Consider the following 25,120-nt stretch of genomic DNA (forward strand, 5'->3'; position numbering starts at 1 on the left):
TCATTTGTGTAGACACCCAGAAACTACCCCTTCATGTGGACTATGGGAGGAATTGGTGATGGTACTGAGAAGTCTTCACGAGACTAGGGGAGGGAGGCAGGACTTGGCTCTGAGCAGGGCCATACCTGGTTCTGCAAACAGCTCCATCTATCTTGTCCTTTCTTGTTCTGATGAGTGCTGCTCTCCCCCTCAACCACGGGGCTGCCACTGGAGCTCTGGCTGCTCTCATCACCCCACAGATCCTTAGGAGACTGTGGGAGTTGAGGAAAGTGAAGATTCTGCATTATACTTGAATGTTTTGCCATAGTATATTATGAACATTTTCAAGTATTGAGCAAAATTAAAGGAATTTTAGTGAACATTTATACACCCACCATCTAGATTCTACTATTAACCTGTTACTGTGCTTGTTACATCACATATATATCCATGCATCAATTCCTCAACACACCCATCAATTCATCTTTTTTTCTCTGATGCATTTCAAAGTAAACAGCGGACATCAGCCTACTTCTAAATAATTCAGCATGAACATCATTAACTAGAGTTCAAAATTTGGTTATAGGTTTTTTCTTCTTATGTAGAATTTACATACAATGAAATGCATAACTCTTAAGTGTGCATTCACTGAATTTTAACAAGTGTGTGCACATGTATAACCGAAACTCTTGTTGAGTTATAGGTCATCAGTCACTCCAGAAAGTTCTATTATGTCCCTTTTCAGTCAGTTCCTGCGACCACCACCCCAGATGCAGTCACTAATCTGAAACTTTTCTACCATAGATTAGTTTTTCCTGTTTTAGAATGTTATATAAGTGGAACTGTACGTATGTACTGTTTTGTAGCTGGCTTATTAACATGGCATAATGCTTTCTGAGATTAATTCATGTTGTCATATGTATTAGCTTGTTCCTTTTCATTGCTGAGTAGTAGTCTATTTTATGGATATACTAGGATTTGCTTTCCATTTTCTTTTTGATGGAGAGACACCTGGAATGTTTTCAATGTTTCACTCTTCCAAGTAGATCTACTGTGAATATTCATATACAAGCCTTTTTGTGAATATATGTTTTTATTTCTCTAAGGTGAATAGTTGGAGTAGAATTGTTGGGTGATAGGGTATTTGTTTTTTTTAGCTTTATGAGAAACTATGAGAACTTTTTCCAAAGTGGTTTTGCCATTCTACACCTCATCCACAAGTATGAGAATTCTGGTTGCTCTGTATCCTTGTCAACATTTGATGATGTCAGTATGTTTAATTTTAGTCATTTTGGTGGGTATATAATACTGCCTCACTGTGGTTTTCATTTACATTTCTTTGATGACTAATGATGTACATTTGAATTTAATTTAAATTTAGAGTCATTTTGACCTTCTTGTAAAATACAAGGAGGTTGCCTTTAGCGATATTCCTACTTTTAAGAGAATCTGCACAGTCTTCTATGCTGGGTGAGTTCCTAAAGCTACGTGATGTGGCCATGCTTGGCATGTGACTCATGATAGGGTGGGTGGATGAGATCCACTTCGTGTAGCACACGAAGTTCACAACCTCAGGTGGACAGTATTCTACAGTAAACATTCCAAAAAAGATAGTTTCTAATAACAAAATTCACAGTCTCCAGGTTTCCTAGTAACAGTCTCTGGAATGACTGAAACATACTTTTCAATAAAATATGACAGTTCTTTACACTTTGTGTTAAATAGACTAGGACAGAAGCTCAACCTTCTAAAGCTTCAGAATAAATACTGATATAATTTAAATTTCCTGGTACTTGGCATGTAAATGACCTCCCATCTTTCCTGTCTACATGGAGGGCAATTATTAATTCAGTGCTTGGCATTCTCAAAAGCATGGTATCAATTGCTTCTTAATGTTTCTCTTGTGGCTTCTGATTGAGCAACAACTGCTACTTGTGGGTTTAATTTTAATTAATGAGCATCTAAGTTATTTGGGTCTTATGATAACTTACTTCCCAAGGATATGGGGCGAGGGGAGGGCAAAGGGGTGGCTAAGCTATGGGAAACCTGAAGTGTAAATTAACCCCTTTGCTGTCTATCTAAATGGAAGTTTCATGGGGCAGGGTGGGTGGGAGGGGTGCAAAATTAGCACAAAAGGCAGAGTCACATATTGAAAAACCCATAGGGTTTTAAGGGAGACTCAGGTGTTTTGAGTCTCTTTGTGCCTAAGTCTCTTAACTCCCCTATGCCTCAGTTTCCTCATTGCCAGATGGGGAAGATGGAATTTACTACCTGCTGAAGAGAGTCATTATCTCTGCAGAACACTCTACCCTGCGCTTGCCCAAAGCCCTCTCATTGCCCTCTGGGGCTCCTTTTCCCTTAAATACAGGTGTCCCCAAGACAAAAGCTGAGCCTGAGTGTGTTCTGCCCATGTGACCTAGAGCAGGTTGCTGAAACTTGCTGAGCCCCAGTTTCCCAAACTATACATTGAATAATTATGGTATCTGCATCATAGAATTACTGAGATTGTTGAATAATGCACAGTAGTAATAAGCACAGGTCCAGATACATTATATATTTAAGAAATAATATTCATTGACAAATACTTTGTGATGGATGTATTTGGTTACTAATATTCATTTGTAATCATTATTATAACAAATGCCAAACAATGGTTGAGAAAATTATTATAAACCCAGTGGATGGAAATTATATAGATCTTAATGAAGAAAAACTATATAAAATATTGAATAACTACCTATAATACAATAGGAGATGAAAAAAGCAGGAAACCCAAATTATCTTTATACCACAAGGACAACCACATAGGATCAATTCAAGCCAAGCATTCATCAGAAAAGTCCTGAAAGAAGCATGAATATAGCGAGTGAGAGATGTGAAGGAAGCATGAATATAGTGAGTGAGAGATGTGAAGGGCTGAATTGTACTTACACTGCTTTTCTATTGGAAGAAAATTCTTTTTGACAGAACAGGCCCTGTCTGTTTTTTTCACATGGAATTCTTTGGTGAGGACATAATAATAATAATGGTCACTGTGTTTTTCCTTCAGCTTCCTGGCATTTAACATGGACACAGTCGATAATCTTGCCTTTCTGTTGAAAGCAGTGAATTTTCGTGAAAGGGTTCTTCAGCGGAGTTTGGTGGCCAGAATTTATTATAAGGTAAAGATACATTGTGTTTTTTCTTTTTGACATGGGTTTAAGGCATATTCTTGCTGGTGAACGATCTGCTAAATGTAGTAGAGGATGAGTCAGGGTAATTACAAGCTTCTGGAAATGGCTAGAGTTCCTACAGGGCATTTGTATGACAAGACAGCCCTGGTTGCTTTGCAGTCCTGATGCTACTGTTTAACCCTTTGTGTTGTCGTTTAGAATTCTGCCGGCAAGCCATCATTGGGCTGCCATGGGAGTTGATGAGTGGAGTAATTTTTAGCCCTTATTGGAACTGAAAAATCATTGTCTATGTGTATAATGAATACATTGTTCTTTGGGGGGAAAAGGTACATCAGGCATATACAAAAAATAACCATTCGATTAGCCTGAGATGCACTCTCTTTCCTATTAAAACACCCATGACATGCTGCAAAAAACATAAAACCTTATATTAGCATTGATAGAAATCTAGAGGGAAGTTTACCAAGTGCCAGTGGGGCTGGTGTGGGAAAACATCCCCCACCTCGGCAATATGTTTCATTTTCTAATCCCAGTATGAATAGACAAAAAGACTCTGAGAGAAGGTTTTACTTATCCCACTCTCTGTCCAGACTCAGGGGTTCAGAGCTATTGTAACATGAAAGCAGACCACTGCTCCCCTTCTGCATGGGAATTAGGTTGCAAGAGGGCCAGAATTGGGCCCCATGCAACTCCCCCCCTTTAATTCATCTCTTTTATACTGACTCTAAGATCACTCCTCCTAGTACAACCACAGAGCGAGTAGAAGGGGAGAGGATGAATAGCACATGAGGATGGGTATTCTCTTAGGAAATGCTCTGGGAGCAGAAAGTGGTCAAGGTGCATGCTGGTGGGACAGAGCCAGACTGATGAGTACCTGGAGGCTGGGCCAGGGTTGTACCAATCAGTCCATCCTCAGGTATAAGTATGAGGTGAGGCCCTGCCAGACACCGGGGGCACATCCGAGTGGGTTTAGTCACTCTGAGCTACCTGCCCTTGTCAAACATGGAGCCAGTCAAAATAAGAGAAGGATGTAATCACAGGCAAAAATGCTAGAGATGCACTAGTGAGCAGAATTAACAATGGATAAAATGTAGTCTGTGAACGAGCTTTCCTAGACTGCGGAAGAAAAGGATAAAGAAGAAATGGCAAGAGATGATGATAGACACAGAGTGAAAATAGCAGAAATCCAACCTATGTGTAACAAATATTCCTGAAAATGCTGGAACAAGAGGAGCAGAAATAAAAATCACAGACATAATAGAAAAATATTTTCCTTAGTATAAAAAAATCAAAATGTTGATAGAAAAAAATATCCATACTTGGATATAGCCTGCAAATCTAGCATAAAGAGATTATCATATAAGAACCCAGACACAAAAGAATAGTTTACCGATAAAGGGGAAAAAATAAGGCTAGCCTCAGTCTTTATTCACCAACTCCAAATGGAGTAATATCTCCTTCTCTAAAGGGGAAACTTCATGATCCAAGCATACTATTCCAAGCCAAATTTAATTCATGAGTGTAGGTGGTGGAATGATATTTTCAGATACCTAAGAATCAGGAACAATTTTACTCATTTGGCCTTTCTTAAAAATTATTCAAAATTTAAAAATATAAGACATTTTAAAAAATCAAAATTATTAACTCAAACATAAGGAAGTCAAGGTATAAAAGGATTTGTGGTCCCCCTAAATCCAACCAGTAAGTATGTGTTTTTAAAAAATGGTTACAAAGTTCAGGGGCACCTGCGTGGCTCATTGGGTTAAGCCTTGATTTCAACTCAGGTCATGATCTCAGGACCGTGAGATCCAGTCCAGTGTCAGGCTCTGGGCTCAATGCAGAGTCTGCTTAAGATTCTCTCTCCCTCTCCCTCTGCCCTTCCCCCACTCATTCTCTCTCTCTCTCTTTCTCTCTCTCTCAAATAAATAAATAAATCTTTAAAAAATAAAAAAATTATTATAAATGCTTTTTGGGAAAAAGATGAATTAAAAAAACTTGACTCATTGGTTCTATAATAGATTGGGTTTATAATATATTTTAAGGTAAGATAGAAGCTAGAGTAAAAACATGCTCAGTTTCTTACTTTAATTTCAGGGTAGGCAAAAGACATTGTTTTGTTCTGACTTTGATCATTAAAGAAACAGGTTAAAATGCATTTCATTACGCTAAAGTTAACAAGATTACCAAACACAGGATGCCTGTTATCCGAATCGCTGGAGAGGACACAGCAGAGATAAATAAGTTACCAGAAGTTTGTGTAATCAGAGGCAGAGCGAGGAACAAATCAGAAAGCCTGTTCTTAGAGGCCTCAGAGATTCTCTAGTGCTGCTTCTTTAGATATGCCTACCTCATGGCTGGAGGGCTGTTTTAAGAGGGCTTCTTGGTTTGAGAATTTCTTTAGGATTGCTACCCAAAATCTGCGTCCTGCTCATTATGACATCCCCTTGGACTCTTGTCGAATCTGGCTAAGTACAAGTCCCCTCCCCCGGCCCTGAAAGATTAACAATTTGGTCTTCAACTGCACTAATCTGGTAATTCCTTGGAAACAACTTTTCCATTACAATATGATCCCTAACTTCAATCCACAATAAGCCATGGAAAGGTGTCTTCTGCTACATTTACATCTTAGAGAGACAGAAATCCCTCCAGCTTCCACCTCTAAAATGTAGAGCATTAGATTTAAAATGGCCTATAAAATAAAGAGTTTCAGTTCTCCTAATGAAATCATAGACTCTCAGTTTAGAAACAAATCTAGTCGTATGCGTTTTATATAGAAAAAAATCTGTATATATATTGATATATAGTTATATAAATCAGAACAAAAATGACTTTTTTAGGGGCGCTTGGGTGGCTCAGTCGTTAAGCATCTGCTTTCAGCTCAGGTCATGATCCCAGGGTTGTGGGATCGAGCCCTGCATCGGGCTCCCTTGCTCTGCGGGAAGCCTGCTTCTCCCTCTCCCACTCCCCCTGCTTGTGTTCCCTCTCTCGCTGTCTCTCTATCTGTCAAATAAATAAATTAAAAAATCTTAAAAAAAGAAAAGAACAAAAATGATTTAAAAAAAAACACAGATTGGGCAATAGCAAGATATTTTCAGATATCTTTCAGAGGATTGGTGTATTAGTCTGCTTGGGCTGCCACAACAAAATACCACAGATTGGTGGGCTTAAATGATAGGAGTTTATTTCCTCATAGTTCTAGAGGCTACAAGTCCAAGACCAAGGTGTCAACAGGGTTGGTCTCCTCGGAGGTTTTCTCCATGGCTTGCAAATGGCTGCCCTCTTAATGTCTTTTCACATGGTTCTCCCTCTGTGCATGCCCTGCCTGGTGTCTCTTCCTCTTCTAAGGATACCAGTCAGACTGGATTAGGGCCCCACCCTAATGGCCTCCTTTTAATTTAGTCTCCTCTTTAAAGACTTTATCTCCCGAATATGATTACAATCTGAGGTGCGGGAGATTGGGACTTTCAAGTATGAATCTTGGTGTACACACAATTCACCTCATAACAGTTAGTGATATTGATCTTTAAAAAAAATTCAAAAGTATGAAACAGTACACAGCCAAATTGATGATACCATAACTGTGAACTTCTGCATGCCAAATAACAGATATCCGTGGTAGCCAGCTTCCAACAGAGCCCTCAGGAATCTTTACCTCCTGCTATTGTGAAGTCCTTTCCCATATTGTACCAGAATTGGTCTGTGCGACATACAGCGGAAGTGATAACATGTCCCCTCTGAGATGAGATGATTAAAAAAACATGGTGACTTCCATGTTGCTCACTCTTTCTCTCTTTCTTGGATTACCCATCGTGTGGGAAACCTTGTCATAAGCATGCCCTATGGAGAGGCCCCTGAAGTAAGGAACTGAAGCCTCCTACAAACAACTACATGAGTGAGCCTGGAAGTGTACCTATCAGCTGGGGTCAGAGCCTGAGAGATTGCAAAACCTGGGCAGTGGGTCTCTTGCCGACTTGCGGCCTGGAGCTACACTGAACCCCAACTGCCCTGCTAAGCAGCTTCTGCGTTCCTGACTGTCAGAAACTGTGTGAAAAATGAGTGTTTGCTTTAATCTGTTAAATCTGGGGGCAACGTGTTTACACAGTAAACTAACACAGATTTGGGCACCTCAAGCTAGGTGATGATGTAACAAAACTCAAACAAAACTCAAACAAAAACTCAAAATGTGGGTGTGGCCTTGAAACTAGGTGGTGAGCTTTGAGAAGAATTTTAGCGGAAGCCTGAAATGCCTTGAAGAAGTTGTTCATAGAAGACTTCTGAGCTTTGCTAAAGCTGTGGGTGAGGACTTGTAGGACTTGAGTAATTATTATTGGAAACTGGAGGAAGGGAGATTCTAGCTATGTAGGGGCAGAACTTTAGCAACACTCTTGCCTGCAGTTACATGGAAAGTAGAAAATGTACCTCATCAACTCAAAGTGTTGAAAGTGCCTGCTTGCTTATGGCTGCTTACAGTAAAATGCCAAAAGACAGAGAGAAGCTGAAGGAAACAGTGTTTAACATGGAGGAACTGAGACTTGCTGTGGTTTTGAAGATTCCCAAGTTCTCCATATGGTAACTGTATCCATTTCTTGCGGCTGCTCTAACAAAGTACCACAGTGCTGGCTCTTAGCAACTGGTGTCCCTTGGCTTGCCTTCCCATCACTCCAATCTCTGCTTCTGTCACCACAAGGCATTCTTCAGTCTGTGTGTCTCTGTCTTCTTTTCTTCCTGTGAGGAAACCATACTGGACTAAGGCTCACCCTGCTCCAATATGAGCTCGTCTTAACTTGATTACACATGCAAAGACCCTATTTCCAAATAAGGTGGCATTCACAGATACTGGGGATTAGAGCTGTAATATATCTTTTTGGAAGACATAATCCTACCCAAAAGAACCATAGAAAATGGCTTCAGAGCAACGATACCAGAGCTCTCTCAGGAATGCATGGTCTAAAGATGTGAGTAAAATCCTTTAAGAGCTGAGAAAGATCAAAGATGAGGCTTCAGTCAGGCAAAAGGCCCTCTGAAGAGATTAAGGGTATGCCTCACAGATCTTTTCAATCAAACTGTAGGGCTTCTAGGATGCTTAAGGGCACCTCTAGCCTTCTCCATACCCCAAAGGCCCATCTCAAAGAGATTTGTGGATGTGGACTTTTTTGTCTAATGGGCTGAACCCACCAAAAGATTCACAGAAGATGTATAAAGTTTCTAAGAGAATTATATCAGCCACATTTTTTAGCTTATGCTGAAAGGCACAGAGACAGCATACAATGAATAGAACCTTGAGCCACCAAGCTTCTACAAACCGGGAGCAGGCTGAGAAAATGACTCAGTCACAAACATGTGGACCTTTCATGATAATGGAAAGATGCCTCAGAGGGAAGAACCACAAGCCCAGAGGGTGGAGCCAAGGGCCATGGAGAATAAAAACTCCTGGACATGGGTAGTACTGCATCTTAATAAAAAAAATTTTTTTTGACACTTGCTCAGCTGGATTTCAGAATTTCTATGGATCACTGACCCCTTTATTGCTCCCATTTTCTTCCCTTTTGAGCAAGAATATGTATAATGGTTATCCAATCTTATCCCACTATTGTATGTTGGTCATGTAGGGGACAGATAATTTGTCCCCTTAAAAGCCTTCAAATCAAAAGGAACTATACTTAAGGAATGATGTCTGGGGAACCTAATCTGCACCCAGCCTAGACTTAGATGATGTGATTCTGGAATTGGAATCACTGCAGTAATGGGATAAGATTTCTATGGACCTTGGAAAGGGATAAGGATAGACTGTGATAGAATCCAAGCTCACCTTCAAGGATCCCTGCCTCCTGCTAGTCACATCCTTATACATTGTGCCAGGGCTGGTTGGTGTAATGAATAGAATACAGCAGAAGTAATGGTATGTCTTTTCTGAGATTGCATTATGAAGACACTGTGGCTTCTGTCTTAGTTTCTGTCTCTCTGTCTCTCCCTCACTCTGGGGGAAGCCATGTCATGAGCGGCCCATGTGGCAAAGAACTGAACCATCTTGCCAAAAACTATGTAAATGAGCATAGAGGTGTCTCCTCCAGCCCTATTCCAGTCTTCAGAGATACCAGGGACTAGGGCAGTCAACAACTTGACTTGAGAGCCTGAGCCAGAAACACCCAATCAAGACATGCCCAGATTCCCAACCCTCAGAAACCATGTCAGATAACAAAAGTTATTTGTTTTAAGATGCTAAATTTGGAGATAATTTGTTGCACAGCAATAGATAACTAATATAGCATCTGAAAGCAAAAATTGTTGAATAGTTTTGGTATTGATAGACACGTTTTTTGGAACAAGATAGGAAAGGAGATTATAATGTCTTTAATCAATATTTCCATTTAATAATATAAAACAGCATTCTTTCTGTGTCGATAAGAGCATGATTGTGCAATGTTCTGATGCTTCTTGTTTCTCAGTTATTATAGACAGCGCCACAAGGAACATTCTTAACAGCGTGCAGTTTTTAGACTTTACATACTGCCACATTGTTCTCTACAAATGTTGAACCAGATTGTACTTCCCCGGGCCCACATTTCTCTACACTCATTTTTCTAACACTTTATTTCTCCAACTTTCTAACTTTTTTATCTTCAGGATTTGAGAGTCTGGCATCTTCTTTTTATTTTTTTTTTATTTTACTGACATTAGGAAAATAGGTCCACTGTAAAATACCTACTTTCTATTCCATTATTGACATGATATTAAATGCTTTCTGGTACTTACTAAATTTTCAGAACTTCTTTTTTTTTTTTTTTTTTTTTGCTTATAATTGTTCTCTACAAGAGAACAAATTGCTCACTAGTATTGATTTTCTAATTTTGAGAAAAGAAAACCTTTGCACACACACGTGTGTTTTCTGAACACACAAAAAAAAATTAGGCATGTGGTGTGGCGAAGAACTACAAAGGTTTTAGAATCAGACAAATATATTTTACTGCTTCTGAGCCTCTGCTTCTATATCTATATATTTGAGATAATAAGAGTGGCATAATACAAACTTGTTGCAAGGATGGAATAAGGTAGAATATGTTAAAAAAAATAAAAGAAGAAGAATTTTTGAAAAATGATAAACTTTGCACTCATGTTAATTATCTTAGTTACTATCATTAATGTAACCATTTTAATGGCCAATTTAAATATTCATTGAGCAGAACTGTTTTCTAGGGCTTAGGCATGTAAAGACCAAAAAGATTATTAAGATACGTGTCTGCCTTGGGATAAGTCCACTAGTTTTAGCCCAAGGCAAAATAAAATAAGTTAAGTGCTAAATTATGACAAAACCTTCAAGTTTAGAGGAAAGAATATTGACTTATAAATCTTGGTTTGTATTTTTGACTCAGCCGTTTATTTAGATAGCTAGCTGTATGTTGGCTTATGTCTACCTATATTGAACGATCTGTTCAGCAATTTGAACATCTGATCCACATGGAGCCTGGAGAGTAGTCTTTGGACATGTCCAAAGGTGGGTGATTTCATCTAGGATGCCAAGATCTTGTAAAAATAACCATGTGATTTGGTTCAGAATCTTTTAAAAGGGTAAAAACATGAGTGGGCTTCAGAAATCTGCTTTTCTTCTTAATTTTTCAGTAATGCTCTTTAATTTTCTTCAAATGCACATTTTATTTTAGAGTTACTTGGCCAACCCTTCTCCTCACATTAGATAGCCTATCTGCCTCCTACCCTGGAGCACAAGTGTTACGGGACTAGTAGTTCACATTCAGAGCTGGAGGGTCAAGACCACATGTCCTCACAAAAGAATAAGCCTGTACTATTGTCTGATAATGCTTTTCCTTCTTTCGTGTACCCAGAATTAAACTGAAAATGGGGCCAGGAAATATCCTTCAGTGTGTTGGTGACCATGGAGGGAGAACAGCCCTACAGCTTCCCTTGAAGCCCCACTTCTCTAATTTTCCAAAATCATGCTGCAAATCTTGCTCATCAGGATTGCTGCATCATTTTCCCATTAGTAGGAAGAAAAAATAAACCAATAAACAATGGCTTGTTTTTAGAATATTCCATTAAGGACTTCTGTCATTGTATGGAGAAAAATCTATGGAGGAAATATAAACCCTCAGTAGTCAATATGTTTAACAAATGATTGTTTATTTCCAAATGTGCATAAGAAAAATTGGGCGGGTAAAAGGATGAGAATCCAGATGGGATGATAGTCCTAGTTAACTGGGGGCTGATTCATGTTCTATCTCTTAGCACCTGTAACCTTCTTTCACCATGCTAGTAGATACCCCACTTCAGGGTATATAAGAATCACCTGGGGAAGAGTAATTTTAAAAATTTGATTCATGGTGCCCTACACCGCTCTGCAAGGCTGAGTCGAAAGGAAAAGGGAAGTGGTTTGCAAATGAACATTATGAATCATCCTCAAAATCTAGGGGCAGTAAACTAACTTGGAAACAACTACCCTAAGTTATTTTTCCTTATTCGGAATTTGAGATTTGGATGGAGAAGAATTGGTGGAGGCTGGAAATAAGGTTATCAGAGATGTAACTTTCTAGAAGTTTCTGTCTAGAAAGCTGTCTACAGTTTTTATTGTTGTGGTCACGGTTCCACCTGACTTTGTGTGTGTGTGTGTGTGTGTGTGTGTGGCTTTAAAGCTCTTAATTTAGATCTTTAAAACATCATAAAGCCAGAGTACTTCTGTAACAGAGTACTTCTGTTAGTACTTTCTAACAGATGATGCCAGCTCTTTTGTTTGTTATAATTTTAGACTGATAGCATCTTTGCTCAGGTCACCAGGTTGGGTTTTGAAAGCTTCTCTGAGTCCTTGTCTGTGAAAAATGAGAGCTGAGTTGGTTATTGGATGGCCCACACATGCCACATGCTGGAGATGGGGCTGTCATAATCTCCATCAGCCGGGATCTTCAAGAGCTTTGGTCATTGGGTAGCTGATAGGTCCAGAGAGGGTCTTGGAAATGCCATTGTCGACAAGCCTAGAGAGGAAAAACTCTGGTGCTGCTTTGCTTGTACTTCTCTGAGAGTTTGAGGGTGGAGACAGGAACAGAGGTAAGAGCAGCTGGGCTGTGTTTGTTACATTTCTAAAAGCCAATACAGTGGCCTGAATAGCAGATGTTTTACTAAAGATCTTATGGCACACAAATGCCAAGCAAGAGCTTTGTTCCAAAGACAGATCATCAAAGATAGGAAACAGGATTAGAAACCAAATTTCCTGAGTTCATACTTTGCATTGATATTGATGCATCTTCTTACTCCTGTGGTCAAGTTGCGTTGGGAAAATGATCAAAAGACCAGGACAATCTGATGGAGGGCCCTTTGTATTTTTGGAATATGGGTGCTGCCTATGCAAAGGCCATGTTTGCAAAAGCGTGGCTCTCTTTCTGCTGACTGGTGCCTGAAATTCCTCTTGTGGGGAACATGTTCCCATTTCTCAGTGAGAGATAAGGCTTAAAGTCCTGCAACTCCAGAGAAAGGGAAATGGTAACTGCTGCTTCACAGTAAGCTATACCCGGTGGCTGAGGCAGGGCTAGATGTTGGTCTGGAGAGACCCCAGAGTGGACAGGCAGGAAGATCTGAGGCTGGCTGTGCCCGCTTCCCAGGGGTACAGTGGCTGTGCCTGCTTCCCAGGGGTACAGTGCTCCCAATCCTTAGCTGGGCGCTTCCCTCTTTGTTGTTGCTGGTCACAGGAAATGTTTATGTTCTGTGATGTTTTCCTCTCTTACTTTCTTCTCCACCCTGTAGCAACCCAGTTGCATTTTCTCTTTTCCCCTCTCTTCTGACTTTCTCCACCTTTCTCTCACAGAAAAAAATTCTCGTCCTACGGAAACGTATTATAGGGAGGGAATGGAAAGGAAAGCAGGAAAGGGAAGTGAAGAGAAAAGAAAGGAAAAAGAAATAGTATTCCTGAGTACTACATGGGGGGTGCAGTCATTTCTTTTGGAGTGTGAAAGCCGGAAGGGTTCCTCAGGGTGAACGAGTCAAACCCACTCGTTTACAGAGAGGCAGTCTGAGGATGAAGAAGGTTAGTGCTTTCTTCAAGGTAACACAGTCACCAAGACCAAAGATTAGACTGATATTTGATGATGCAAATATCCTGTTTTTCCTCAAGCTTTTACCCACTATTTTTAGTATCCATTTATAAATCTTCCTGGAAACAATTAAAACTATGGTGTTTGCCTAGTGGGGATTTCCCTCATCTCAATTACATTAGTTAATTAGAACCAAGAGCTGTCTCTTCTCCTGCAACTACTTATTTATTCAATTAATTATTATTTGTATCAGTGTGGACTCACAGATATTTATTCTATGTTTGGGCTACAATCCAATACTATCATTATTTATTTTCTTGCTCAAATTGTTCCAGTTTTGGCCATTGAGAGCTCCTTCAGTTTACCCTCTATGTCCCTTTGATATGTCTCTATTCTTTTTTTTTTTTGGTAAGCACTTCCTTATTTTCTGGTACCACAAAATGTATCATATCTTGTATTTTCCCTGCCAGACCTACAATCATTTTCCCAAGAATTCCTGCTTCCTTTTATTGGAAAATGGTGTTTAAAAACCAGTATCGGGTTGCTGGGTGTGCTAATTATTGCTGGGGTGTCACTACTTCTAGCTGTTCTAAGCTAGGAAATAAATGTATGTTTACTAACTCCCACATTCTCACACAGACCTGTATGTGTGTATATTAGAAACCACGAGTTTATACTATTAGCTCTGATTCCAATCCAAAACCACAAGGTTCATTCTAGCCTTCCCTCTTTCCTATTTGTAACTTCTTTCTCTGAGAAAGTGAGAAACATGGCTTTCATTGTTTAGTATGTGCTTACTTATTTGATCTTCCTTGGTATACACAGTAAGTAGTTTCAGAATTGCTAGCCCATACCTCTGTGAAAAACACATTTACTAACTAGAATATTCTTCTTTTAGCTTATAATATTTAATCAAAATAGTATTTCTAAAGTTACTTTTATTTTTGTTCCTTTTCTACACCATTTAGTGAGATTATATTATTTATTAGTAACATAAATTTATTTCTTCCTGTTTGTTTCTACTTTGAGATCTCCCTACATACTGGTTGATTTTTGTCCATTCATGGTTTGGCTATGTAAAACACTACTAAGTTTCTAGAACTTAAAGCTTTTAGAAAGGTATACTCATCCCCATTTCTATTTCTTCCTTTTTTTCCCCCTCTATACACTTCCTATAGGTGTCCTTTTTTAAAATTTAGTTTTTGGCTTATCTTTCCTTTATTTCTCTCACCCAAATAAGCAGGAACATGTATATTTTCTTATATTGCTTTCTCTGTTACATGAAAGATAGCATACCAGAGATACTCCTCTGCACTTTTTTCCCCACTTAACAGTAGTATGTTTTGGGAATTACTCTCTATTACTTCACAGAGATCTATCTCATTTTTAAAATTTTTTATTATGTTCAGTTAGCCAACATATAGTACATCATAAATTTTTGTTGTAGTGTTCAATGATTCATTAGTTGTGTATAACATATTTTTAATAGCAGCAGAATAATACACTGTGGATGGACCATAGCCTACTTAACCCCTCTCTAATACATGGGCATTTATCTTCCTCTCAATAATTTTCAACTAGAAATAATGCTACACAAATAACCTTATGCATATAAATTTTAGTATTGCTTAATGTGTATCTTCAGGGCTGATTTCTTGAAATTTGACTGCTGGGTCCTAAGTAAATGCATATGTAGTGTGGTTAGGCATTGTCAAATTCTGCTTCAGAAGAGTTGTACCAGTTTGCATCCCCACCTCACCAGCAATGTTTGTTTTTGCACAGCCTCATCAATAGAACACGTTCTCATACTTTTTTTTTCCAATTTGATAGATGAGAAATGGTATCTCTGTGTTGGTCTAACTTTTCTCTAACTGTAAGTGAGTTTGAACAGTTTTTCATGAGTGTGGGGACATTTTAACATATTTCTCATGTATGGTCTATTCATATCATTTTTCCATTTATCCATAGGGCTTTTGGTATTTTGTCCTTCCATTTTTAAGAATACTTTCTATATTAAGGATCTTAGCTCTTTGTCATATTGCAAAATTTTTTTCTCAGTTTGTCACCTGTTCTTTTGACTTTGCTCATGGTGGTTTTTGCTATGCAAAAAAAAATTTTTTAACTTTTATGTAAATGTAGTAATATTTGCTGTTATTGCCTCTGGATTTTAACTGAGCGTTAGAAAGTCATTCCCTGCATTTAGGTTAAAAGGGAAGTGATCACATGGAAACCTCAATCTTAATGTCATGAGGAGTCCAGCAGATGGAGTTTGGGACTGTCAGAAAGACTGAAAGTCAAAGAGAAAAATTAAAAAAAAAAAAAAAAGAGAGACCTCAAAAGAAAGCTGGGGTAGCAATTCTTATATCAGACAAATTAGATTTTAAACTAAAGTCTGTAATAAGAGACACAGAAGGACACTATATCATTCTTAAAGGGTCTATCCAACAAGAAGATCTAACAATTGTAAATATCTATGCCCCCAACATGGGAGCAGCCATATACATAAGCCAACTGTTAACCAAAATAAAGAGTCATATTGATAACAATACATTAATTGTAGGAGACCTCAATACTCCACTCTCAGCAATGGACAGATCATCTAAGCAGAAAATCAACAAGGAAACAAGAGCTTTGAATGATACATTGGACCAGATGGACCTCATAGATATTTACAGAACATTCCACCCTAAAACAACAGAATACTCATTCTTCTCGAGCGCACATGGAACTTTCTCCAGAATAGACCATATACTGGGTCACAAATCAGGTCTCAACCAATACCAAAAGATTGAGATTATTCCCTGCATATTCTCAGACCACAATGCTCTAAAACTGGAACTCAATCACAAGAAAAAATTTGGCAGAAATTCAAACACTTGAAGCTAAAGACTACTCTGCTCAAGAATGTTTGGGTCAACCAAGAAATCAAAGAAGAACTTAAACAATTCATGGAAATCAATGAGAATGAAAACACATCGGTCCAAAACCTATGGGATACTGCAAAGGCGGTCCTAAGGGGGAAATACCTAGCCATCCAAGCCTCACTCAAAAAAATAGAAAAATCCCGAATTCACCAACTAACTCTACACCTTAAAGAACTAGAGAAAAAGCAATAAACGACGCCTAAGCCACGCATTAGAAGAGAAATAATTAAAATTAGAGCAGAAATCAATGAATTAGAAACCAGAAACACAGTAGATCAGATCAACGAAACTAGAAGTTGGTTCTTTGAAAGAATTAATAAGATTGATAAACCACTGGCCAGACTTATCCAAAAGAAGAGAGAAAGGACCCAAATTAATAAAATTATGAATGAAAGGGGAGAGATCACGACTAACACCAAGGAAATAGAAACAATTATTAGAAATTATTATCAACAACTATATGCCAATAAACTGAGCAATCTGGATGAAATGGAGGCCTTCCTGGAAACCTATAAGCTGCCAAGACTGAAACAGGAAGAAATTGACAACCTGAATAGGCCAATAACCAGTAACGAGATTGAAGCAGTGATCAAAAACCTCCCAAAAAACAAGAGTCCAGGGCCTGATGGATTCCCTGGGGAATTCTACCAAACATTCAAAGAAGAAATAATACCTATTCTACTGAAGCTGTTTCAAAAAATAGAAACAGAAGGAAAACTTCCAAACTCATTCTGTGAGGCCAGCATTACCTTAATCCCCAAACCAGGCAAAGACCCCATCAAAAAGGAAAATTTCAGACCGATATCCCTGATGAATATGGATTCCAAAATCCTCAACAAAATCCTAGCTAATAGGATCCAACAATACATTAAAAGGATCATCCACCACGACCAAGTGGGATTTATCCCCGGGATGCAAGGGTGGTTCAACATTCGCAAATCAATCAATGTGATAGAACACATTAATAAGAGGAGGGAGAAGAACCATATGGTCCTCTCAATTGATGCAGAAAAAGCATTTGACAAAATACAACATCCTTTCCTGATTAAAACTCTCCAGAGTATAGGGATAGAGGGAACATTCCTCAAGCTCATAAAATCTATCTATGAAAAACCCACAGCGAATATCATCCTCAATGGGGAAAAGCTGAGAGCCTTTCCCTTAAGATCAGGAACACGTCAAGGGTGCCCACTCTCACCACTGTTGTTCAACATAGTACTAGAAGTCCTAGCAACAGCAATCAGACAACAAAAAGAAATAAAAGGTATTCAAATTGGCAAAGAAGAAGTCAAACTCTCTCTTTTCGCAGACGACATGATACTTTATGTGGAAAACCCAAAAGACTCCACCCCCAAATTACTAGAACTCATCCAGCAATTCAGTAATGTGGCAGGATACAAAATCAATGCACAGAAATCAGTTGCTTTCTTATACACTAACAATGCAACTGTAGAAAGAGAAATTAAAGAAACGATTCCATTTACAATAGCACCAAAAACCATAAGATACCTCGGAATAAACCTAACCAAAGAGGTAAAGGATCTATACTCTAGGAACTACAAAACACTCATGAAAGAAATTGAAGAAGACACAAAAAGATGGAAAAATATTCCATGCTCATGGATCAGAAGAATAAATATTGTTAAAATGTCTATGCTACCCAGAGCAATCTATACCTTCAATGCCATCCCGATCAAAATTCCAATGACATTTTTCAAAGTGCTGGAACAAACAATCCTAAAATTTGTATGGAATCAGAAAAGACCTCGAATCACCAAGGAGATGTTGAAAAAGAAAAACAAAGCTGGGGGCATCACGTTGTCTGATTTCAAGCTATATTACAAAGCAGTGATCACCAAGACAGCATGGTACTGGCACAAAAACAGACATATAGACCAATGGAACAGAATAGAGAACCCAGATATGGACCCTCAACTCTATGGTCAAATAATCTTTGACAAAGCAGGAAAAAACATGCAATGGAAAAAAGACAGTCTCTTCAATAAATGGTGCTGGGAAAATTGGACAGCCACATGCAGAAGAATGAAACTCAACCATTCTCTAACACCACTCACAAAGATAAACTCAAAGTGGATGAAAGACCTCAATGTGAGACAGGAATCCATCAAAATCCTAGAGGAGAACATAGGCAGTAACCTCTTTGACACTGGCCACAGCAACTTCTTTCAAGATACATCTCCAAAAGCTAGTGAAACAAAAGCAAAAATGAACTTTTGGGACTTCATCAAGACAAAAAGCTTCTGCACAGCAAAGGAAACAGTCAACAAAACAAAGAGGCAACCCACAGAATGGGAGAAGATATTTGCAAATGACACTACAGAGAAAGGGCTGATATCCAAAATCTATAAAGAACTTCTCAAACTCAACACCCAAAAAACAAATAATCAAGTCAAAAAGTGGGCAGAAGAGATGAACAGACACTTCTCTGAAGAAGACATACAAATGGCTAACAGACACATGAAAAAATGTTCATCATCATTAGCCATCAGGGAAATCCAAATCAAAACCACACTGAGATACCACCTTACACCAGCTAGAATGGCAAAAATGGACAGGGAAAGAAACAACAAATGTTGGAGAGGTTGTGGAGAAAGGGGAACCCTCTTACACTGTTGGTGGGAATGCAAGTTGGTACAGCCACTTTGGAAAACAGTGTGGAGGTTCCTCAAAAATTTTAAAATGGAGCTACCCTATGACCCAGCAATTGCACTACTGGGTATTTACCCCAAAGACACAGATGTAGTGAAAAGAAGGGCCATATGCACCCCAATGTTCATAGCAGCAATGTCCGCAATAGCCAAACTGTGGAAAGAGCTGAGATGCCCTTCAACAGATGAATGGATAAAGAAGATGTGGTCCATATATACAATGGAATATTACTCAGCCATCAGAAAAGATGAATACCCAACTTTTACATCAACATGGATGGGACTGGAGGAGATTATGCTAAGCGAAATAAGTCAAGCAGAGAAAGTCAATTATCATATGGTTTCACTTATTTGTGTAACATAAGGAATAGCATGGAGGACATTAGGAGAAGGAAGGGAAAAATGGGGGGGGGGGAATTGGAGGGAGAGATGAACCATGAGAGACTATGGACCTGAGAAACAAACAGGGTTCTAGAGGGGAGGGGGGGAGGGGGGATTGGTTAGCCCGGTGATGGGTATTAAGGAGGGCATGTACTGCATGGAGCACTGGGTGTTATACGAAAACAATGGATCGTGGATCACTACATCAAAAACTAATGATGTATTGTATGGTGACTAACATAATATAATAAAATTAAAAACTACAAAAAAAAAAAGAAAAGAACAACAGAGAGAGAGACTTCACAATATGTGTATGAACATTACTCAAATCAATAACTCATATATGAAATATGCATGGATGGACAAGACCCCAAAGAGGCCCAGGGATTTTTAATCTGGAAGGCTTAAAGAGCCGAGCAGAAAATTCAAATGTTGCCTACTACATAGGAAGCAGAATTTGTAGTTTGAATCCTGCCAAGTTAGAAGGGTAAAGTAAAGTCAATGGCTTTCCACTGAAGCCCCAACAGGGCCATCCCTTATGTATAAGACTATGTCCCAGGAAAAGGGATTTACCCAAGGACTAAAGGTAAAATTAAAACAAACTAAAGGCAAAACCAAAAAGATTCTTCCTGAAAAAGCATGAAACAGCCTCCACAAATTCAAGTTTATCTGCTTGTGATTTAACTGGGAAAAAAAATTCAACACTCTTTAGAGGAAGATAACAGGATCCAGAATGAGTATTCTTCACAGTGTCCAATATACAATAAAATGTTATCAGGCATGTGAAGAAATAGGAACAGCATAATCAAGAGAAAAACCAGTCAATAGAAAAAGGCTCTTAAAATGACCTAGATGTTGAAATCAGAAGAAAAGGGTTTTTGAAAACATATAATGAATGTATTAAAGAGTGAACAGAATAGGGGTACCTGGGTGGCTCAGTCAGTTAAGTGTCTGATTCTTGATTTTGGCTCAGGTCAAGATCTCTGGGTCATGAGATGGAGTCCCATGTCAGGCTCCACACTCAGCATGGAGCCTGCTTGAGATTCTCTCTCCCTCTCCGTGCCTCCCCCAGCCCATGCTCTATCTCTCTCAAATAAATCTTTTTTTAACAGAAGTATAGGTAAGTATTAATGACACTTTTCCTTCTTATCTTAAACTTTTTATAATTCAATTGGCCATTTAAAGCAAAAATAATGATAAGTATTTAGAGTTTATAAAGTACATTAAAGTATATGCCATATATATATATATATATATTTAAAATTTTTCATTTTAATTCCAGTATAGTTAACAGTGTCACATTAGCTTCAGGTGTACAGTATAGTGATTCAACAATTTTGAGGCACATTTTCCAAGGAGTCTGGCATTATCCCCTCAACCTCTGTGTCCTCATTTGTAAGTTCATTAATAGCAATACTTATCCGATAGGATTACCTGGAGGAATAAGGAAGATTTTGTGAACCAGTAGAACTCACTACCATGTTCATCAGATCCTATTGTCAGGGTTTTTTTGTTGTTGTTTTTTTTTTAAGGTTGATTTATTTATTTATTTTATTTTATTTTTTTGCATTTTTTTCTTCTTTTATTTTTTATTTTTTAAAATTTTTTATTGTTATGTTAATCACCATACATTACATCATTAGTTTCTGATGTAGTGTTCCATGATTCATTGTTTGTGCATAACACCCAGTGCTCCATGCAGAACGTGCCCTCTTTAATACCCATCACCAGGCTAACCCATCCTCCCAACCCCCTCCCCTCTAGAACCCTCAGTTTGTTTTTCAGAGTCCATCGTGTCTCATGGTTCATCTCCCCCTCCGATTTCCCATATGGACACAATAACACAAAAGATGAGAAGTGTACATGGAATTATATTATTATAAGGGTCTTATATTATACATGAAGTGTTATTAAAGGCAGACTATTATAAGTAAATAATATATATTGTAATAGAGAAGATAGACTAAGACAAAAAGAAAACTCTTTAGTTAATCCAGAGTCATGGAAGGAGGAACAAAAATTAAAGACCTAAGGAGATAGTCTGTAAGTAGACTTTTGCCCAACACTATCAATAATTACATTACATGTAAATGGACTGAACATTCCAATTAAAAGGCAAACATTGTCACAGAGGGTTAAAAATAAGCAAGTTCCATTTATACACTTTAAGGGTAAAGACAGATAAGAAAAAGATATAGAATGCAGTTAGAACATAAGAGAGCCTATATTAATATCAGATAAAGCAAACTTTAAGACAAAGAATATTACTAAGGATAAAGAAGGTTATTTCATGATGATTTAAAGGTCACTTCATCAAGAAGAGAGAACAGGGCATTTGGGTGGCTCAGCTGGTTATGTGTCCAGTTCTTGGTTTCGGCTCAGCTCATGATCTCAGGGTTGTGAGATTGAGCCCTGCATTGGGCTCCGTGCTGGGTGTGGAGCCTGCTTAAGACTGTCTCTCCCTCTCCTTCTCCCTCTTCCTCTCCCTGTGCCCTGCCACCCTGCTCTCGCTCTCTCTCTCCCAAAAAAGAGAGAGAGAGAGAGAATAGCCTGAAATAGGTATGCACCATAACAAACGTTTAAAATACTTGAAGCAGAAATTGACAACTCAAAGGAGGAGCAGACAAATCCAGTAATTGATGAAACAAATAGACAGAAATTCAGTATGGCTACAAAAATATGAACAACACTATCATCCAACCTGAACTATTTAGCATTTATAGACATTTAATGAAAACTAGACCCAGAGACTACAGTGCTATCCATAAGACAGTTCTCAATAATATCAGTCAATAATTTCTTCAATATATATATATGTTTATTTATTTGAGAGAGAGAGGGAGTGCATGCATAGGGGAGGGAGGCAAAGGGAGAGGGAAAGGGGAAGCAGACTCCTTGCTGAGTGAGGAGCCCAATGCTGCCCAGTCCCACGACCCTGAGATCATGACCTAAGCCAAAACCAAAAGTCGGTTGCTTAACCTACTGAGTCACCCAGGCGCCCCTCGGTCAATAAATTTTTTAAAAGTTTGAAATAATACAGAATGTTTTTTCTATCAACAATGGCATTAAATTAGAGATCAATAACAAAAAGATATCTGGAAAATCTCCCAAATATATGAATATTAAGGAACACATTTCTAAATAATCTGTGAATCAAAGAAAGAACTACTATGGGAATTGGAAAATATTTCAAACCAAATGATAATGAAAACACAACATACCAAATTTTGTAGGGTATAGTGAAATTTCCTTACAGGGAAATTTATAACTTGAATTGCTTATCTTAGAAAGTAAAAAAGATTTTAAGTAAATGAAGTAAACTTCTACCTTAAGAAGTTAGAAGAGCAGGGGTGCCTGGGTGGCTCAGTCGTTAAGCGTCTGCCTTCGGCTCAGGTCATGGTCCCAGGGTCCTGGGATCGAGCCCCGCATCGGGCTCCCTGTTTGGCGGGAAGCCTGCTTCTCCCTCTCCCACTCCCCCTGCTTGTGTTCCCTCTCTCACTGTGTCTCTCTCTGTCAAATAAATAAAATCTTTAAAAAAAAAAAAGTTAGAAGAGCAAAATAAGTGGAATAAAGGTAACAATAAAGATTAGGAAGACATTAACATAGTAGAAAACAAACTATAGAGAAAATCAAGAAATCTGAAAGTGTCTTCTTTAAAATGATTGATAAAATTGATTAATTCCTAGCAAGATTGATCAAGAGAAAAAGAGATAAAGCACTAACAATATTAAGAATGAAAGAAGAGACGTTGCAACATACAAGACAGATGTTAAAAATACCAAAAAAAGAATATTATGAACAATTTTATGCAAATAAATTCAAGAACTTAAAACAAATTCCTGGAAAAATACAACTTTGAAAAACAAGCAAAAAATGGAAGATCTAAAAATATCTATTAAATGAATTTAATTTGTAGTGGAAACATTCCACAAAGAGAGCTACAGGTCCAGATGGTTCTTCTGTTAAATCCTGTCAGAATTTAAAGATAAAAAAATACCAGTCTTACACAAAACTCTTCCCAAAAACCATATGACTGATGATACCAAGAACTAATGAATACATTACAAAAAAACTTTACAAATCAATATTCTTCATGAATATAGGTAGAAATGTATAATAAAATATTAATGATGAAATCCAGAAATATATAAAAAAGGAAAATACATCACTAAGTGGTATTTATTCCAGGAATGCAAGGTTGATTTAACATTCAAATATGTTTGTCAATGAAAATTGCAATATTGACAAAATAAAGGAGAAATATTGCATGATTATATAGCGCAGAAAAGAATTTTGGCAATATCCAACACGAGTTCATGCTTAAAAAGTCTTAGCAAACTAGGAATAGAAAGTGGTTTCTTCTTTTGAAAGAGCATATTTATAGTAAACCTATAGTTGACATCATATCGAATGGAGAAATATTGCACATTTTCCTCCTTAAGATAGAGAACAAGCAAGAGTGTTCACTTTTACCACTTCTATTTGACATTACACTGGATATTCTAGCTGTGCAACAAGGCAGGGAAAATAAATAAATGACATAAAGATTATAAAGGAAGAAGTAAGTCTATCTTAATTTGCAGATGAAATAATTAGTTACATAGAAAGTATGAGAGAATTTACAAAAAAGAGAAAAACCCAAAATCCTACCAGAACTAATAAATCGATATGAGGTTCAGGATATAACTCAATATGCAAAATAAATATCATTTTTATATACCATCAATAAACAACTGTAAAACAAAATGTAAAAATGAAATATACAATATCATTTAAAAAACATGAATTCTTAGGACTACATTTAACAAGTAAAATTCAAGCAATGCAAGATGTGTATCTTGAAAACTAGAAACATTGCAGAAGGTAATTAAAGAAAGCCTAAATAAATCCAGAAGTATATCATGTTTGTACATGGAAAAACTCAATATTGCTATGATGTGCGTTCTCCTGAAATTGGTCTATAGATTTAACACCACCTCAGTCAAACATCTCAGCAGGAACTTTTGTAGAAACTCACAAGCTGATGTGACAATTCATATGGAAATACAAATGGCCTAAAATAACCAAAACAACTATGAGAAAGTTGAAGAAATGTGGAGGCCTTGCATGACCTGATTTCAAAGTTTCTGGTAGTGCTCCAGTAATCCAGACAGGATGGGATTGGTGTTAGGATGAACAAACAGATCAATGGAACACTGGAGAGTCCAGAAATTGACCCACACACATACGTTCATTTGATTTTTGACAAGGGTACAAAGGAAATTAAGTGATGAAAACATAATCTTTTCAACAAATTGTACAGGAAACTATATTTCTGAATGGAAACTAGGTATCTGAGTGGGGGAAAAATGAGCCTTGACTTACTCCCTGTGTAATGCACAAAAATTAATTTGAGATTGATAATAGACTCTAAGTGAAAGTGCAAACTATAAAACGTGCAAAAGGGAAAAACAGGGCGCCTGGGTGGCTCAGTTGGTTAAGCGACTGCCTTCGGCTCAGGTCATGATCCTGGAGTCCCTGGATCGAGTCCCGCATCAGGCTCCCTGCTCAGCAAGGAGCCTGCTTCTCCCTCTGACCCTCCCCCCTCTCATGTGCTCTCTCTCTCTCATTCTCTCTGTCTCAAATAAATAAATAAAAAATCTTTAAAAAAAAAAAAAAAAGGGAAAAACATAGGAGGATATTTCTGTGGAATTAGAGTAAATCAAGATTTCTTAGAAAGGAAGTAAAGAAGTAAGAAGCACTGACCATTAATTAAATATTAATTAATAATATTAAATATTAATTGACTGGATTTTTTTTCAAAATTAAAAATTTGTAAGAAAACAAAAAGGCAAACCTTAATAACCTTGGAGAAATTATTTGCAATCATGTATTTGCAATACATGTATCTGACAAAAGACTTTTACCTAGGGGCGCCTAGGTGGCTCAGTCGGTTAAGCGTCTGCCTTCAGCTCAGGTCATGA

At 37.9% G+C, this 25,120-nt stretch overlaps 1 protein-coding gene across 1 annotated transcript in view; it reads left to right on the forward strand.

The window, feature by feature from the left end:
* The window catches only part of ACOXL (acyl-CoA oxidase like), a 342,867-nt gene that overhangs the window by 228,714 nt on the left and 89,033 nt on the right, over positions 1-25,120 (forward strand). Inside the window, exon 15 of the mRNA XM_032410454.1 lies at positions 3,029-3,140. Coding sequence (XP_032266345.1) covers positions 3,029-3,140 — 112 coding nt within the window. The remainder of the gene's footprint in view (positions 1-3,028; positions 3,141-25,120) is intronic.

This window comes from Phoca vitulina, unplaced genomic scaffold (assembly GCF_004348235.1).
Source record: "Phoca vitulina isolate PV1807 unplaced genomic scaffold, GSC_HSeal_1.0 scaffold12, whole genome shotgun sequence".
Taxonomy (NCBI): Eukaryota; Metazoa; Chordata; class Mammalia; order Carnivora; family Phocidae; genus Phoca; species Phoca vitulina.